General features: G+C 35.9%; 1 protein-coding gene across 1 annotated transcript in view; it reads left to right on the top strand.

Annotated features, from left to right (window-relative positions):
* Window positions 1–17326, top strand: part of ANGPT1 (angiopoietin 1) — a 188221-nt gene extending 170895 nt beyond the window's left edge. The window contains exons 8-9 of the mRNA XM_084509721.1: window positions 2766–2896; window positions 14827–17326. Coding sequence (XP_084365847.1) covers window positions 2766–2896; window positions 14827–14987 — 292 coding nt within the window. The 3' untranslated portion in view covers window positions 14988–17326. The remainder of the gene's footprint in view (window positions 1–2765; window positions 2897–14826) is intronic.
* Window positions 17327–19865: the final 2539 nt, after the last annotated feature.

Below are 19865 nucleotides of genomic sequence, written 5' to 3'. Positions count from 1 at the left end.
GCAGTTCAAAATCAGATTGTAGATATCATGTGACAAAGTAATTTTTCTATCAACACAACCTCAAGGAAGTTTTTTTTGTTCTGCAAAAAATTAGGCACAGCTTGCAAAACAAGGCAAAACTCCAGTGATTAATTCCAGCCTTTACTTTGTGTGGAACAAAGAAAGGACAATGATCAGAGCCAGATTTAGTGTAATCTTGTCTAAAGCAAGCATCCTTTGATAGAGTAACATAGTAATTATGGTAATTGACACTGTGATTGGACAATAGAATAATGCAATGATCTTGCTGGATTTCTGCTCCTTGGTCGTTCCTTGTTAAGCTTCTGACAGACTTCATGATGTTTTATTGTGGCTTACATCTTGCCTTATCCATTTCTGTGCTATCCAAAAGTATTTGGCTATCAAAAGCTTTTATATATAATCCAAGATTTTTATATGTATATGCATGTATTTACTTATCTACATACAAAATTGACTTTAAGGATTAAATCCAAAGTTATGTGATCATCAGGCTCAGATCAGGTGACAAGTACCATTTAAAATCAAATGGAGGTAGCTGGTATAACTACTTTGGAAGGATAGCTCTCATGGTTCTCTTAATACATTTTTATTTTAATATATTCATGAATAGCATGTGGAGCTGCTATTGTTTCTATTTTTAAAGATCGAGAAGGATTCATAGGAAGAATTTAATTGAAAATTAGATGAAGTTTAAATCAGTTTGAAAGTGTGAATTTTAGACTTTCTAGAGCCCCAAAAACTAGTTCTGCACTTTCACATCTTGAAATGGATCAGTAACTCAGCATCTATCTCCTACACAACATCACTGAGGTACTGAGAAGAGGCTTTTCTGTAACAAGGCTCCATGGCAAGTTTAATAACATTGGCTGTATTTGTATCTAGCATCCACAGATGTGTGCAAGACAACAAAGTCAGTATCTATGCACTTGATTAAGGAATACTTCCATATGGTAGCTGTATGCCCCTTCTCCTCTCTTTCAGAAGGAGCGCTCCATACCCAAAGTTCTGTGGGAGGACTGGGTTTTATATAAATCAGTCTAGGGAACATACTATCCTCCCCATCTCAGAAAGCTGCCCTTATCTTAACTACTCCTGTGTAAGAGAGTGGGTTAGAGATGCTCCCTACCTCTGCTGTTGACAATGTGACCACTTTGCAGCAAATTATTTATCTTCCATCTAAACAAATGGAAGAATGGCACTCTGGTAAAGATATTTGCTCTTTTTTATACATCCAAAGTCATTGGATTAAGTTGAAGAACAATCTAAGAGGCAGCCACGAAAATCACTGACTCACAACTGTTTTTCACTGAGTTTGATGGAGAAGCTGGGAAGGCATTTTATAGGACAGCACTCCCAGTTCTAAATCCCAGAAAGAAAGAGGCATCTCTCCTATTTCACATTCTTAAGCCCTACTTATTCTCCCATGGATCCTTTTGTATTTTACATCAGATATTCAAGATATATACTCACACCTCTTCCATAACCCTAGAAGAAGCAGAACAGATGTTTCTCACCTTCTTTTCAGTGGAGTGGTCTATTCCACTAGATATCAAATCACGTTTTTAGTTTCCCTTGTGGCAGACGTATTCTTGCCTGTAAATTTTCAGTGAGATAGGTGTGGGATGCTTATTCCCCTCCTCTCTTGACCCAAAGACTAGGGCTTGTTCCTGGGATGTAGGCATTATGGCTTCCTATTTCTCCAGTAGACACTGAGATCCTGTGTCCTCCTTCCTGCATGTGAAGCTATTATGACAAAAAATGCCCTTCTCTTTCAGAACTATTTTGTGAAAAAATAGGAATACAGTGGTCAGATGTCTAATTTAGGTAGCTAGGTGCATAAATTAGTTTTTGCTGCAAGTGTCAGTCTCCTGGGGATGTCTGACTCCCAGACATGGTTTTGCAGAGGCATGGAAAACCACTGTATGCAACCTCGTATTTCTCTCTTCAGCATTTCCTTGTGTACGTCCCTGCAACTGTGCACTAAGGTCAGACAGGCCCAGGTCCCCCATTGTTCCTCTGGTGAGACAGAGGTGCTCCACTCAACATCCCTGCAGCTGGCACATTTGACTTTGGACTGAAAAGCACTGAACAACACAAATTCTCTTGTTACTTCCTGGGGCTGGGATTAGGTTCCTAACTCGTGGTTGTGGTTTCAGCTAGTTGACAAGACCCCTTACAGAAAGGAATATTTAGCATTGCAAATCATGAAGACTTCTGTGGCTTGGACTCTAAGTTATTCTCCATTCATCACTCAGAGACAGCTTTGGCAGAACTGGGTTGCTGGCTTGTCCTGTAACTGGTTGAATTAAAGATTCTGAAAGTGCTGAAATCCTCTTTCAAGACCAGGGATTAATAACGTGGCTGCCATTAACTGTTAAGTGCTGTTTTGTGACAAAGTAAAGGGACCAGCTATTCAAATACTCAATTATTATGTCAATGTGTTCCACATCTCTGGGCACCTCTCATTCTCTTTTGTGTCTCTCACTCCTTACACTTTCTTGCATTTTCCAGTGTGGATTACTCAGTTCTGCTCCAGCTCAGGGACTATGTCCTACTACAGACGCATTGAAAAACCCTAAATTTCCTCATTTTACACCTGAAACAACAAAGAGATTGAGCCAAAACACAAGACATTTCTGAAGTTTCTGAATGTACTTAATACAAGGCAAACCTCATGTGGAAAGAGATCTCGATCTTTTATTGTTCCTTTTGGTGACACTGATTGTTTTTTCTTGCTGTTTCAGGCTTTATTTAAAAGGTCACAGTGGAACAGCTGGAAAACAGAGTAGCCTGATACTACATGGTGCTGAATTCAGTACAAAAGATGCTGACAATGACAACTGCATGTGTAAATGTGCTCTCATGTTAACTGGAGGTGAGTACAACTCTGAAAACATGTGGTATATTGTTAGGAATCTGCTCTGTTTTCCTTAAGCAATCATGGATGAAGTTGAATTCATGGATGTGTAAGTACTGTGTGAAAATTCCTTTTATTATTATTACTCCTACTCTTTTCTTTTTCTACTCTTTTTCTACTACCACTGTTGTGGTAGTGCCAACACCCCCAGGTTCCTATCAGCAGGGAAGGGTTTATTCAGAGATGCAGTCAGTATACTTCTGCACCGAAACTGTTGCAGCAATTTCAAGAGGGTTATTTATTGAGAGGTTAGTGTTATTGTTGAGTCAAGAAAGGTCAAGTAAGAGAGAATAAACTAAGAGATGAAGAAAAGGGGAAGATCCTTATGAGAACTGGGAAAGGACTCACCCAGAAAAAGAAGAAAGGACATGTAAATAGGTTATTAGAAGGTAAAGTTTAAAAGTTCCCTAAGTTCACTTAGGGGGTGATGCTATTATTTAAATAATTACAGTGATTACGCTTTCTGTTTGTCTTATACAAGCTATTTAATTAGTTAATGTAATGGCTAATTCACTCACCTGTGAAAGAGTAGACCTACAGCCCCCTGTTTAAATTGTGACACCTTGCTGTTCTAGAACTTTTAATACAGCACAGAGAAGTTACACTAGGATGGGTTTAAGTATAAAATCAAACTAACTGCAAGCAAGTGTAGTGAATATGATTAATATCATTTCCCTCCATTGTGGAGGGGGAATATCCATTATCTCCCCAGACAGATACCTAAAGGTCTGCACAAGAGTGAGAACTTTTGCAAATGTTGCTTATTCTGAGTCCATGAAGAGGCAAGCTCATTTTTATCTCTATCATGTCACACTAGAGCAGAAAGCTTGTATTAGGATTCTTTGGTTTTTAGAATGTATGACCAAGAAAGGCCCTTATCTTCACATCTGATCTTCTAAGAATCTCCCTCAGTGATTTCTAACATGCCTGGGGAAAAAAAAAAAAAAAAAAAAAAAAAAAAACCTATAGCATAAAAGTTATTCAGTGTTTTGGATCAGACTTTTAAACTGATATTATTTGTGGTTACTGGCACTATGACTGCATCCAGCTCAGGCCACATTCAGGCATATATGAGCCTCTTAAGGCTATTATCTGCTGACAGAAGATGTGTTTCTGTCAGTGGAAATTTGCATCAAACACACAGCCTACCTCCTCATTCCTTTTGTTAATTGGAAGTTGCCCAGCTGGGAGAATCCTTAAGGAGCCTGCTTCTCAAACTTTCCTAACTTCCTCTACTAAAATCTTATTAAATGGAAAACTTCAATTTAATGAAAGTTTCTGTGGGAAACTTTCTAGAAGACAGGTGATCAGATGATACCTTCCCATTTGTATAACAAAGGTATCTGACCAGTTCTGGGGCAAATAATGGGAATTAAGAGTTTATTTTAATTAACAACTGATGATCTTTCCCCTCAAAGATCATGCTAAAGTAATGTATTTCACTTCCAGAGCAGGTCACAGTCCAGTGAAAATCTCCTAAATGTGAGTTGTGTCTGTGGTAAAGTGCAGACTCATTCATGTATCTGAGCTGCCTGGAAACACCTCCACTCCCAGACATCTAATTCTGGGAGCTGAGGGTTTTGTTTATTTTCTTACCCTGACTTCTGTGGCAGGTCATTGCCCTGCTAAGGTCAGTCTGCTGTTAAACAACCATTTCACAAGTTTCACATATATTTTGCTGCAGTAGTCCTGTAAATCAACAGGAAAACCACATATTGGAATGTACTGGTAGCAAATGAAAGGAATAAGGTGGAGGGGGGTGAATTACCAAAGGGTGAGGAAATCACAAATAGAACACATCATTGATCTGTAAAAGGAGATGCAGCTAGGCTTCAGAGAAATGTGACTGAAGCAGCTGTGTTACACTAAGTTGTAGTACTTTGAGAAATACCTCAATCATGCAAATTGCCATAAAAAAATGTAAATTGATCTCCCTGCTAGATTTCTCCTCAAAAACACCTTTTGCATTGCTTCATGAAATAGACCTTTTCATTCCTTGAGAAGTAGCAGAAATTGAATTAAATACCAAAACATTTGTTTAACAAATAGATGTCAGTTTTGTGCCACAGAAAAAGACTGATTAAGAAAAGTAGCAATCCAAAAGAGGTTTTTGGGAAACCTCTCTTTTTTTTTCTCTCTCTTTTTTTTTTTTTTTCCAGAAGATATCAGACTCTCTGTTAGTTTTGGCAGCATCACAGACAGCACTTGAATGATGAATGATATGAAATCTAAAGGCAGGTTCCTTGCTATCTTGACAGTTCCGATGATCCCGTTATCTCTATGAGGTGAACTGAATATATTTATGTCAGGAAAAAAGGCTGAGATAAGCTGAAGCTCGAGACTGTGATATGGTTATAGTCAAGGCTGAAAATAAAAATGTAAGGAAAACACACATTTCTCTCTGTGATCTTACTAGTTGTCAGTTTTATTTGTTCTGTATCAAAAATATTCTCTCACTCCTCCTTTCCCTCCTTCCTCTCCCTCAGAATAAAAAATTAAATAGTGGAAGAGTAGCATCAACAGAATTTTGTGTGTGAGCTCCTTGTCCTTTTGAGCACCATATTCTGCTAGCTGACTCTATCTTAATGTTGATTTTAGGGAATAGTTTCCAAATGTATATGCCTGAGCTGGATTTTTATATCCTGTGACCTTTTTGTGGTAGTTAAATATTTTAGTTAGTTTTTGTGGAAAACATGGAAAATTTCAACTCAGCAACCTCGGTTTAATTTAAGTGGAGACAAGGCATATTTATTCACATAATTTCTTCATTTAAACCTAAAGTTTGTTAAATAGTGTCACTTTTTCTTTTGTGAAAATAACCATCAGGGACTGGTGTAACATCTCAAGCCTGTAAACTGAACAAAAGCTTTTATTTCCATATAATATCAAATGTTATGAATAGAAGAGTACCCCAATGAGCATACATACTACGTTTTGCAAGATACATCAGTTAAAATGTAACAAACTCTAATCAGAATGAAGCACTGATTAGATGTCCAAGGTACTTCAGACAGATTGCCAATAGAAGAGCACTTAACATCTCTGGATAAGATCTGCGGGCAGCAGGCCATGTCAGAGCATCCTGCCAGGATACCACCTGTCAACTGAGTCCCAGAAATTGTTTGTGCTATCATCTACAGGCACCACAAAATGACTTACAGTAACTTGGCCCATAGTAAAAGTCTTAATGCAATTTGCTTTGTTTTGCATTTGAGAGACATTTACACAGGCATTAACATTGCTTTTGATGGTTATGTGACAACATTGCTAAACTCATGATGCCTGAAATAAAATAGCTTGCCAAAGTGCTGGGGAGACTTTCTAGATGCCTAGCTAAGATTGAAACAGCATAGAATGACTGAAAGATTTTTATTTACTTATTTATTTTTTTGAATTGACTGGGAACAGAGGTCCATCTGTCTGCAGTCTCCTTTCTCTGACAGCAGTCAACAGCAGATGCCTCAGGATGGGCGTAAGAACAATACAAATAGATGATACTTCCCCTGAATATTTTCCCAGTCTCAACATTTTGCATATCAGAGGCTTCCTGAGTCAGACACATTTCCCATGTATTTAGCAATCCTCAGTGGATTTCTCCTCTGTTTGGTAAAACGATGTTCAATGAAAGTCCCAAACAGTGATGCATTTATTGCTTGTTGTTTCACTGCATTTTTTTTCTCCAAGTGGCAAATTTTTTGAACCTCCGTCAAGAGCAATATAGAGGATTCTTCTCCTGTCTTGTAGGGAAGTTCTTGGCTAAATGTAGTAGTCTATCCATATATAGTCTAATCAGAAAAACCCACCATTTCTGTTACATTTTGTTTGAAACAAAAACTTTGAAAGTAGTACCTCAGTACACTTGAAAGTTTTTGACCTGAACCCCAGAAATCATGCCCACTTACAAAGAAAAGCACCAATTTTTAGGTTTTGTATATTGTTGTTTTCATGAAGATGTTCCAACAACTTTCACAGAGTATAATTTATATTACCTAACAGTTTGTAGATAGAAAAATATCGCCACCATGTAGATAATAAGTGACTGGAATTGGATTGATTTATGCTAAAAATGTTAGATGTATTTCATTAGATAATGAAATGCTACTGAGCACTTTTAAGAAAATCATCACTGTATTATGCTGTTTATAAAGGTTAAGTATGGACAATAGTAATAAAGGAGATGACAAACCAGTGACTGACTTAAATATTAGTCTATACATTTAGAAGATCAGAGCATGCTCACCAGTCTGTAAGTTTCATGTTATTTTTAGCTTGTGATTTATTAGAATTATAAAAGGACTATATTGTCTATGTGATGTGAAAAGCTAGTGACTTAACATCCTATGTCCTGACAGTTAAAATCTTATTTAATCCTCAGAGATTACGTGCTGCTAAATCTTAGGCTAACCAATCAAACAATAAACAATAACTCTATCAAACAATAAAAAACAGGCCCGGAAAAAAACTCCAGAGTTCTTTTAGTTCCTCTCCAAGAGATAGAATCTTCTCTAGCTATTCTATTCTAATTCTATTATTAACTATTCTATTCTATTCTATTCTATTCTATTCTATTCTATTCTATTCTATTCTATTCTATTCTATTCTATTCTATTCTATTCTACTCATTATTTCTAATGATAGAGATTCATTCTTGCAATACGTTACTGAGTTTGTCTACCCTTAGTATAAAAAAGCTTTTCTTGATGTCTTAACTAAATCTGTGACAACTTAAGTTTGTTCTGTCTTGGTCTTGTCCTGTCCTACATTGCTGGAAAGAATAAACCATAGCTTTTCATTCTTTAGAATAAATGCTTTTTTTTTTTTTTTTTTTTTTTTTTTTTTTTTTTTTTTTCAAGCAGACTTCTTATGGATTTGAGATTGTTAGCATTTCCTTTCTGTCTTTTGTATTCTGGATTAAGCAAACCTAAATCTTTACTTTTACATTAACTCTTTTGGTCCCGGTCAAGTTGCTCCATGTAGAACTTAAGGTGTCATATAAAACAGGACCCAATTTTCTAGCCAAGAAGTTTTCAGACATAGCCTAAGCATTACCATCTAATTCCTCTAAAGGAATTAGAAGCTCAGAAACATTGAAAACTTTCATAAAATAAATTGTCTTTCAATCAGTGAACACCGTTCAAATATTTTTGCATTAAATATTTTTAAATATTAAATATTTTTAAATATTTATTTTAAATATTAAATATTTTTGCATTTCTTATTAGCTTTATTGCCAAATGCACTAAATTTTATGAACAAACCCAAAGGCCTAGAGACAGATATTGGCTTTTCTTAGAATGCATTTGTCCCATAAAGGCATACAAATGTACAATTCAAACTTTGGATATGATTGAACAGACTGTGTTTGGATCTTACTGTATTTGGAAACATTCATTGTAATCATGAGGGAGAGGAGAGACCAATGTGTAAAGAAAGGGTCTGTCATCAACTGGTCACCTATTCCTTTAACATGTAAAGACAACTAATATCCTGTCATCAAAGCTAAGTGATCACTAGTAAGCTTGCAATTCAAGCAAGATTTACAGTGCATTTTTGACTGATGAGCACTAGGTTACTAAAAAATAATTTTACATGCATACATGTTTAACTGCAATTTATACAACAAGCCAAAACCAAAAGCTGTTAGCATTGGCATACTAAAACCCTTTTTACATTGGTACTTTCAACAATGAAGATTCTGCCATGTGAAGATTATATTTGTAACTTCATAAAACCTTTCCAAAAGATTTCCATTATATTTTTCTAGTAATAACATCACTCATTTGAGCAATGCACATTTATTAGGTAGGGTTTTTTTTTTTGCAAGAATTTGTGGAAATGATCTCAATACTTTCATATTCAACCAAAGATACAGTAAGAGCAGGCCTGTGAGGCTGCTCTGGTGATAGCTTGTTTAAAATGAACTATTCAAAATAAATTTATTTAATGGAAAGAGCTGACATGAATTTTAATAACTTCTCAGTGGTAATAGCAAGAGTAATTATAATTAAAGAGCAAAGCATAGGATTCCACAAAGTGTCAGTGTGTTTTAACTGTTCCAGAAGATCAACTGTCTACAAGGGTGATTCATGTTTATTTGTATAGCTGAACTTTCAAACAAGCAATGCATTATCTAAATTACTTTCTGTTTAGACAATATATTTTATGACCTAAGGATTTTTATTGCAAACAGAGATGATAGCATTGCCGGTACTATACAAACAAATTATTAGAAGTGGGCTAACCTCAAAAGACTGTAAGGCTCTCCTCAGTTCAAATAAGCAACTGAAGGCCAGATGGTGATGACTTGAAGAAACTACCTGTGTTTCTGAGTACAAACTCTCTTAATCACTTCATGAAAGCCTCTTCTTTATCTCTGCATTAGTCACTTTAAAAACTTTCTCCTATATTTCTCACAATATCCACCCTTCATGATTCACATGCATGATCCCACAGGAATTATTGCCAAAAGTTATATCTGAGGTTAAAATCTTAGTGCTATTCAGAGGGTTCTTGATGCCTACTTGGGAAAGCCATTACCTTATAGTGAAAAAAATAAACAAGATTTTTCATGGGAGGAAATCTCCTGAACTTCAGAAAATATTTACTTATTGAGAGTGTTCCTTGGGTCAGACTGTCTTACAGCCCTGGAACTGCTTTGTTTCGTGTTTTTTACAGTGTCCAATATTGCAGGTATCTCTTTCAGGTACTTCAGTTTTATGTTACATCATAGCTACCAAGAAAGGTGCTGGTTCTTTTCCTCTTTCCTTTAATTCATACAAATATCTGAAAGTCATGCTTGTGGAAAAACAATTCCTTTACATGTATCCAAACATGTTGATTTGGTTTTGAGACAAGGATGTTTTATGATAATCTGAGGCCTCATGGGGAATGAATAGCTTTTAGAGCACTACATGAGAGGAAGGAGAAAAGTAACTATATACATGTATATGGTTACAGACACACACACACACACACAAACACACAAAGTATCACAGAATCACGGAATTGTCTAGGTTGGAAGACACCTCCAAAATTACCAACCCCAACTTCTGACCTAGCACTAGCAAGTCCTTCACTAAACCATATCACTAAGCTCAACGTCTAAACATCTTTTAAACACCTCCAGGGATGGTGACTCAACCACTTCCCTGGGCAACTGATTCCAATGTCTAACACGTTCAGTAAAGTTCTTCCTAATATCCAACCTAAACCTCCCCTGGTGCAACTTTAGCCCATTCCCCCTCATCCTGTCACCAGGCATGTGGGAGAATAGACCAATCCCCACCTCGCTACAGCCTCCTTTAATGTACCTACAGAGAGTGATAAGGTCACCCCTGAGCCTCCAGGTTGAACAATCCCAACTCCCTTGGCTGCTCCTCGTAGGACTTGTTCTCCAGACCCCTCACCAGCTTTGTTGCCCTTCTGTGGACTCACTTGAGCACCTCGATGTCCTTCTTGTAGTGAGGGGCCCAAAACTGAACACAGTACTCAAGGTGCGGCCTCACCAGAGCTGAGTACAGGGGGACAATCACTTCCCTAGACCTGTTGGCCACACTGCTTCTTATACAAGCCAGGATGCTGTTGGCCTTCTTGGTCACCTGAGCTCACTGCTGCCTTATATTCATCTGACTATCAACCAATACTCCCAGGTTGTTCTCTGCCAGGCTGCTTTCTAACCACTCACCTCCCATCCTGTAACACTGCTTGGGGTTGTTGTGCCCCAGGTGCAGGACCTGACACTTGGCCTTGTTGAACTTCATGCAGTTGACCTCAGCCCATTGGTCCAGCCTATCCAGATCCTCCTGCAGAGCCTTCCTACCCTCAAGCAGATCGACACACGCTCCTAACTTGGTGTCGTCTGCAAACTTACTGAGGGTGCACTCGATGCCCTCATCCAGATCATCGACAAAGATATTAAAGAGGACTGGCCCCAGTACCGAGTCCTGGGGAACGCCACTAGTGACTGGCCTCCAACTGGATTTGACTCCATTCACCATGACTCTTTGGGCCCAGCTATCCAGAGAGAAAAGTAAGAGAAAAAAAATTAACACAAAATGTGAAAAAGCTGAAAGATAGGAGAAAGTAAACCCAACATCATAAAGTAGTATTAGGAAATTTCTTCTTTAAAAATTGTACAGTCTCATTAACAAGAACAGTATAGTAGGCCAAAAAAAAAGACGCTCATTAAAAATATTTTGGAAAAAAAAAAAAAAAAGTAATTATTTAAAAGAGATTTGAGTAGGTCCTCACAGAACAATTTTTAAATATTGTGCATCTTCAACTCATTCCATTGTTTAACATAGATTTTTTAGGGCACCACTGGATACCTTTTACCTAAATGTCCATTTATGTGTCTGTTGCTATTCCTTTAAGATGAATGAAATGGTAACTAGCACAGCTTGCCATGTCTTCATCCCAGCATCATAAACAGAACCCAGCTGCATCTGTGTTCCAGCTTTGAAAAATAAGGATTAGATTTTCTCTGTTTAAATTTGTCTTAAGTTTCTACAAGATTGTACTCTGGTTACAGTAAAACATCAGCTGTACAGCTTTCTCTTTCTTTGCTTATTACCCCCTTAGGTATATCATTGTAATCAAATAGAGGTCAATTGTATCAAAATAGAAGTTTGCCAGAATATATCTGGCATAGATCCTTCCCTCAAGATTTCATTATGAAGTGTTAGTTCTGAAAAAAGAAGACATTTTACTTAATACTTTAAAAAGTATTATCCAAAATCTAAGAAATTACTTTACAAGGCTAGAAATATAAATTACATGGATTTGAATGCAAAGGACAGAGTAAAAGCACTGGATTTATAGGCTAATCACTGTCAATATCATATCAATAGTAGTGGGGTATAGCTTAAAATACAATGTCTTCATTATAGATAGATAAAAGGCTGGATATGAGGAAATCGGAGGATTCACTATGCCAATGCACATTGTCTAAAAGGAGCTTCTAACATGTTAATTCCATTTTCAAAAGTTAGAGGGGGAACTGCACTGAAAATTACAATTATACATTTCAGTCCACAGTGACACCTGCAGAGTTTAGTAGCCACTTGTTAGACAGCCATTGTTTGCCTTTACTGGTGGTGCCTGAAAAGGGGGTCCTGGACAGATTACAATGCTATGATACGCAGTCTGTAATTACTTTTTAAAAGAAAGTAACATTTAACCACTAAAAGTAACAGCCACTATGTAATCTTTATGACCTTATTTGCCTTAAAACATAAAGGCAAATGTTTTACCTTTTTATGACTGTATACAGTGAATTCAAACTTGCTATAAGCACACCTTTGGTGTACAGCTGTGCATAAAAAGGTAAAACAGTATTACATGGAAGGATACATAAGACCTATGCTGAAGATTCACAAAGACTATAGGTCTTACTGTAAAGAAAGAACTGCAGAAATCTTTCTGACAAATAGAGCTTCTCATCGTCAAGGTTAATATATTCTTGTCATTGGGAATATTAGCTCTTTGCAGTCTGGGGATTCATTCTGCCTCTCTCAATCTGAACTAAGCATCTTTACATTATATTAAATAGATACCCTGTAAGGTCTGGAAGAGAAAAATTCTTTTCCCATCAAGATATACACCAAAACTCCCACTAACTTCAATGGAGTCAGCACATCACCTAGTTTATCTTTGTCAGATTGTGTTCTGTAATCTCAATGTTGCCAAGTTTCAAACTGATTGGGGTTTTCCTTAATATTCAAACTCCTATTACAATCTAAAATTCACCTTTACATGAAAATGTTTCAGCTTTTCATACTGAAAGCAAAACCAAAACAAAACAGAAAAAACAAACAAACAAACAAAAAAGAAACAGGAACTGAAAGAAAAGTTGCCTTATTTTTATGTTATTTTGTTGTTGTTTTTGTTTTGTTATGTTTGATAACCTCTGTAACTCTTGGAGGCCTGAGATTAAAATCATACTACAAAGATGCTGCAAGCAGAGCCCAGGGCTCTTCTATTCTAACGTGCACAAGTGGTTTGAGTGGAATTTGCTCACTACCTGTAAGTGTCTTCATCACAGTTAACTAGTTTATTTTTTTTATTTTTATTATTGGAGATCTTGGGGATGTAATCAAGAAGGGTTACTGATTAATCTCATCTTAAAGCAAATAGTTAAAATAGATATGAAGAATCACACTGTTTTCACCACTGGTTCCATTTTCTCCATGAGTTAAAGACATAAATACATCTACTATAGAAGTCTAAAGCCAAGATGAATTTTTTTGCATACAATTTGCAACCACAGCTGTACACCAAAGGTGTGCTTATAGCAAGTTTGAATTCACTGTATACAGTCATAACAAATGGTAGCAAAACCTCTGTAATTGTTAGTAATATTCACAAGTATTTGATTTCTGGATTATTTTCAATACTATGCTAATAGAGCACTCACATAGGTAGAGTATGGTTCTACATGCATTTTCTTTGACAGAAATCTCCAATTTAAAAGTTCCTGTGCTGTTGCATTTCTTTTTTATCCCAACTCCTCAGTTGGGATAAAGCTTCTCACCTTCAGTTATGCTAACACAACAGTTCATGGAGGCATTCTGTAAACCAGATTGATGGTTTGTCCTCAAAAATAAAGTTTTTAGTTAGTTAGTTAGTTAGTTTGTTTGTTTGTTTTCCCTAAATCTGCATCATTTCACTTTTCAGAAGAGTCTCACAGTGCAGCTGAAGGAACAACAGTCTAGAAGAAAAAGCATCTGGGGAAGATATTTCTAGTCCTGTCTTTGCAGTAGAATAAAATATACGAGGCTGAACCTGGATATCAAGGGTCATTGAGTAGGAAGCACCTCTGACTGGGAAAAAAAACAGGCAGAGTAGGGTGTCTGGAAAAGACAGCACTTTCTAAGCTTACCTAAAACACCAATCAATAATATTTGTAATATTTTTTCTTAGTGTTTCTGTTTAGCACATTTCAAAATATGGTTTAGGAAGCTCAAGATTGAATATAGGTTTTCACATTCAAGATGGTAGGAAGATTTGGGATTGAGTGTGACTTTTCTGACCCAAAGTGTACATGCAGTGAATTTACCTTGATTGAAGTTGGCTATACTGTCACCTAAATACATACACACTCATGTAAACATTTAAACCATCTACTCATGCGCATAGGTATTCTGACTGAAGATCGATGTCCTATGGTATTGTCTTTGTCTTCAGCATTTAGTCCTTTCATTCATTTGCAGAGTCTGGTTTTAAAATTTATCTTAGTCTTAAAAATGTCTTATCTGTGTTTTAAAGACAAAGTCTATCTCCTTGTACACCACTCTGAATACTGATGATGCTTTACTGTAATATCGTAATTACTGTAAGAGCATAGCACAAATGTACTTGCAGCTTATGCTTCCTAAGAATATCTAACCTAAAAGCAAAAGTAAACTGTCTGATCAGCAGAACAGTCACAGTTAAAGCAACAGAAAAAATACTGGTAAATGAAATTAAATCAAATCATACTTTTGTTCTAAATAACCAAACAAGCAGAAATTATGCAAATTACTTATGAGTTATAGTCTTATTATGATATGTTTACATGAACTGGGTGATCTATAATATTGTCTAAGCACACAAAGCAGTTTATTTGCCTTTATTGTTCCTATTCTTGCTTCACATGCAGTGTATACAAACTGAAGGAGTTAAATACTTTTCCAGATCTGTCAATAATCAGTGTATTCTCCAGCACAGCTGAATACAGAATAATAAATAAATAAATAATAGAAATAGGAAAGCAATATTCATCATCACCACATTCCAGACGTGTTTATGAGCTTCTGAATGTCAGAAGTTACTAATCAGCTAAATTTATAAAACAAAATAAAAATGTTAAGTGCATTTGCAGTTTAATTGTTTATCCTTAATGGTTTCAGGCTGGTGGTTTGATGCCTGTGGCCCCTCCAATCTCAATGGGATGTTCTATACGGCTGGGCAAAACCATGGAAAGCTCAATGGCATCAAGTGGCACTACTTCAAAGGCCCCAGCTACTCCTTGCGTTCCACCACCATGATGATTCGACCCTTGGACTTTTAAAGGCATTCAGTGGTGGATCCAAGAAAAAAATCAGAATGCCACTGTTCTTGACAGCACTGGTATCACAGTCTGAAGGTAAAAGGTGAAGGGCTTCTTGGAAACAACATGTAGGGATGATGCAAAGTCACTTCATTATCACTTCGTAGCCTGCAAAAACTCCCCACCAGTCACCCCATGTCTTGATGACATGGAGAGGCTTGGTTTCAAAGAAGGTGGCTGCAATGATTTTCCAGAGAGGAACAACTGGATCCAGTTATTCTGACCAAATCTGGTGTTTCTCAGTGGATTATTGTTTTTTTTTGTTTTTTTTTTTTTTTTTTTTTTTTTTTTTTATGTTTTATTAAAAAATAGAAAATATACCAGGTTATTCTACAACACCATCAGAATTCCAATATAGGAAACATATCATCCATGGTACATTGAGGAAAAGTTTTTCAGCAGTGAAATACCATCATTATACACATTAAAAAAGGATTATAAAGACACCTTTTTTAAAACTCATTTTAAAGCACTGAAGATGACCACTCCAATTACTGTTTTTCTTAAATGAACTGAATTTGAATGGGCAGATGGATTTATGTTATGATGATTTTATATCCCAGAATCAAATAATTTGTGTTAATAATTATTTTTATTAAATATTGGAAGGACATATTTCTCAAAAATAAACTGAGTCAAATTATGAAGAATGGTGAGTGTAAAAAACATAAATTCTTCAGTTGCTCTGTAGAAGTAAATGAGGTAATTGGCATAATCCCTGAGCTAGGATTTATAGTGTGATAACAAACTTAGATGTGTTTTGAGCTTTTTCCTTTTTTTCATTAAAGGCAGTCTGAATGTCACATAAGAAAATTGATGGAAGGTTTAAAGAATGTGAAATATTATCCTAAAGAAAATATGGGATTTTGCATGGAATATTTCCACCAAAAGAACACAGAAAGGCAAACTGTTAGGGTATATAAAAATGACATAAATGCATAGCTTAAATCAATTAATTCATTTTACAGTATCATTGCATGTGCGCAATTTATCATTCATTATTTTACTTTTTATTAATTTTTTGTTTCTTCACTCTATTATTACATTTTTGTGAATATCAGAAGCATGCCAGGTCTACACAGTGCTTAGGCTACAACTATTAAAAATACTCAGCAGAACTGTATAGACAATAAAGAATTGTGAACTGTAAATAGTATGTTTATATTTCCTGTAATGGTTGTTTAATTTGTACGTGTAGCCCTGACCCTACTCAAAGGGTTCTAAGCCACAAAAGGGTATAAATATTAAAGGAACTTTAAAAGACTGCTTACAGGTTTCCACTGTCATAACAAATAATTCTGATATATTAAAATATTGCAGAAATGTGTAGCAAGATGCACAATGCGGCTGTTGGTAAGGATAAAGTTCCTATGAAAACAACCAACAAAGTAGTTGGTTGGCCCATGAAATGAAGTTATAGAGAGAACTCTTTTTCAATTATAGTCCCTCATGATTAATCGTATTAATAAAGTACATTAAGGAAAGTATCTAGCCGTCATTCTACTTCTGCTAATACATAAAAGGAAATGCCTCGCCCTGCTCCCACTGAAATTAAAAGTAACATTGTCATTGATAAAACTGGGACAAAGATCACATGTAAAACCTGAATGTAGTAATTTTGTTGTTTATCTGCTTGTTGGTTTATTTTATTCATTAAACTGTTCCTGAAATAAGGCATGATGAAGATCTGAATCTTTTTTTAAAAGAAGATTTTAACAGATTAACAAAGTAACTGCTTTATGTCCCTTTTTTATTATTATTATTATTTTATTTTTAATTTTCATTTTTAAGAAATAGATTTAAAATACTGTTTGGATTTTTTAAGCATCCCTCCTTAAAAATCACAAAGCCCACAGGGCTCTCTGTTTTTTTACAACTTGATGTTTGTTGGGAAGATCTTTGTTTTTTTTTGTGTCTGTGTGTATTTGTACATATTTATATATATATTTGAAATAATCCTGCATAAGGGTTAATTTTTTGTTTTCTGCTGAATATGTTACCAAACTACTCCTTGCTCAGCAATTTCTTCACAGAGCTGTTTTGTCTTCTTTTCCAGCAGTTTTTTTGAAATGCTCTTCATTTATGTGCAAAAACTGTGGTCCGTCTTCTACTGTGTTCTCAAAAGTTATATTTTTTGCAAGTCTCCAAGTTAGGAATGCCATTTTGCAAATCCTATTGCAAAAGGCAACGCACATTTAAAATCAAAAGCATATTTACTGTTTATTTATCTGTGTTTGAAGGAAAAAAAAATGTGGATTTGGTTTCCTGTCCTTTATAATAAAACATTTTTTAAAATTGCAGACTCTGTGATTTGATTTCCTCTGAGAATGCCTTTCTGTAAAAGGATGACAACATTTTACCAGCCACTATCTCTCCCTCTAAGAGATATTAATAAATTTAGTTAAGGCCTAAGGAGGGAGTCATATTAGAGTTTGTGCAGAAATCAGTATTTCTAACCTTTCAAATATGTATTTCAGTCTTTTTTATTCAAATTCTTTGATTAAAATAAAGGGACTGTATTTCTCATCTTAAGTGCATGTCATACAACTATTCAACAGTCTATAAAAGAAAATGTTTCTTGCATTCCATTAGCAAAGATACAAATGAAACTGTATGCCTATTTCTCTTACCTTTTGACATATTCTTTCATCATCTTTTCAATCATGTTGCATGACAGTGACAAATTTCCATTGTTTTCTTCACTACAAATACTTCCTCCTCCTTTTGTATGCCTTTTAAAACTACAGAGGTTCAGTTTTAATGTCTCTTTGTAGTGAGTTTTTCCCCATTTTCACAGGTACTTTTTAATAAATGGACTTGTTTATTGCATTCATTCAGACTAACCTATCTGAAAACCTGAGGAAATACTTTCTTAAAACACATTTTGCTCCTTGAGTTGAACATGCATGAACTGCATGAATTGAAGAGTTACAATCATTAAAAAAAAAAAAAAAAAAAAAAGGTCTTTCTGAATTTCATCATATAAAATGGGACTTGCCTTGGAAGAGACTGAAAGATTAGTCAACAGCCAATAGTAAAGTTAATTTCACTGTTTACCCTTCACAGTTAAATTTCTTCTTTTTTAAAAAAAAAAAGGAATACACACAATTTTAACAAATCAGTGTGTGTTTTCCATCATATATAGATCCTTAGTTTTTAATATCCTCTAAGGCTGGAGATGTAGTTTAAATGCAGTTTTCTAAGCTCCTTAGCATCCAGTACTTGCCTATTAAGTAAGCAAATCGTGCACATTTATAGTCATCTGTACAAAAGGTTCACAAGACACAGTTCCTTAAAAAAAACTTCCAGCTATTATAACAGCATCATTTCTCTGTAGACCAGTATCTCAAACCACCCTCTGACCATGCCATCAACAACCTCACTTGGGATTGCCACAGCACTCTTCTACTTTGGGAAGAACAAACCTGAAGCAGCAATCACAGCAATAGCTTAATGTTCTAGATAGGCAAGATAAAGAGAGTAAGGCGAGATAAAGAGAGAGCACATGGAGTATATGGGAGTAAGAACCAAAAAGAGTGGGATACGGTACTGTTCTGAACAGAGGGGAAATACAAAGAAGAGTTGGAAGGGAAGGTATTAACCATGGGACATAGCAGCTCTGCATTTCCTCTGGCTCCTGCCACACTGGTGACACAGTGTAAAGAGTCCCTTCTCCTCTGGAGCATCCAAAACCTGATTTTGCTGGTTCCCCATAAAGACCAGAATCTATGGGTCTCATTTGTTTCTGCATTCTTTGCTGTTTTTTTGTTTGTTTGTTTGTTTGTTTGTTTTTGTATGTTTGTTTGTTTGTGTGTGCTTTTTACATTTTTGCACAGGGAACAAATCAATGTGAAACTTTGGGAGGGTTATGCTGCTTTATTTGCTGCTTATGTTTATGTCAAGATAGCTCCATAGCAAATCCTTTAGAAGTGGAAAGTTTTCTTTAGAAAAACACTGTTTTCTTTTGTGTGACTTTTAAGGACTGATAAGGTAATAACACCTGTGTCTAAATTCTAGTGAAATGAGAGCCTTTATTCTTCCACTGTCTAAAATTTCTGTCAGGAACCAATGTTATTACTATAAAAATAGCCTGTGATTTTTTTTCAAATCAGTGTCTTCAATGGATATGCACTGTAAATATGACAAAAAAAAAAAAAAAAAGCCACATGAAGACCTAGTCCTGTGTTTTGGTAGTGTCCCTATGCCTCATTTTAGTCACAGGAATGGAAGTGCCACATTCAGCCAAAAACAAAGGACCTGTGAATGCACTGAGTCACAACCAGAACATGAACTATGGGGTTCACAAGGTCAGTCCCTGCCAAACCCATGGAAGAGAAGCTCTTCTTGACACTCATTTTCTCTGCAAGACTGTGGAGGGGAAAATAAACACACATGAAAACAGAGGAAACTAATATAAGTGCACCTTGGTCTCTCCCAGACAGGGAGAGAACACTATGATTCTATGATTCTATGATTCTTTCTACTGAAACAGAAAGTGGATGCTTTGCCAGGTCACACCTCTAGAAGCCCAAATAAGTTCCCAGAAGAGAAAATAACTCATGGGCATCTGCTTCATTCAGCCTGGTAGAAAAAGGAAGGAAGACACTCTGAAGCAAGAAAAAGGAAATTGGAGACTCTTGGTGCAAAGACAGGTAAGAAAGAACTGAAGAGTGAGAAAGTGGTTATTAAAGTGGTTATACAGCAAAGAATATAAAGGGAATTAGGAAGCTGAGTGCAAGGCCAGCAAAAGAAGGAAGTCAGTTTGACAGAAAGAACATGGAGAAATAACAAAGATGAATGCACAGGAAAAGGAGGAAAATGAGGTAAAATTAGAAAGGG

The sequence above is a fragment of the Aythya ferina genome (genome assembly GCF_964211825.1).
Source record: "Aythya ferina genome assembly, chromosome: 2".
Lineage (NCBI taxonomy): Eukaryota > Metazoa > Chordata > Aves > Anseriformes > Anatidae > Aythya > Aythya ferina.
This window is presented reverse-complemented; position numbering and strand designations above follow the sequence as displayed.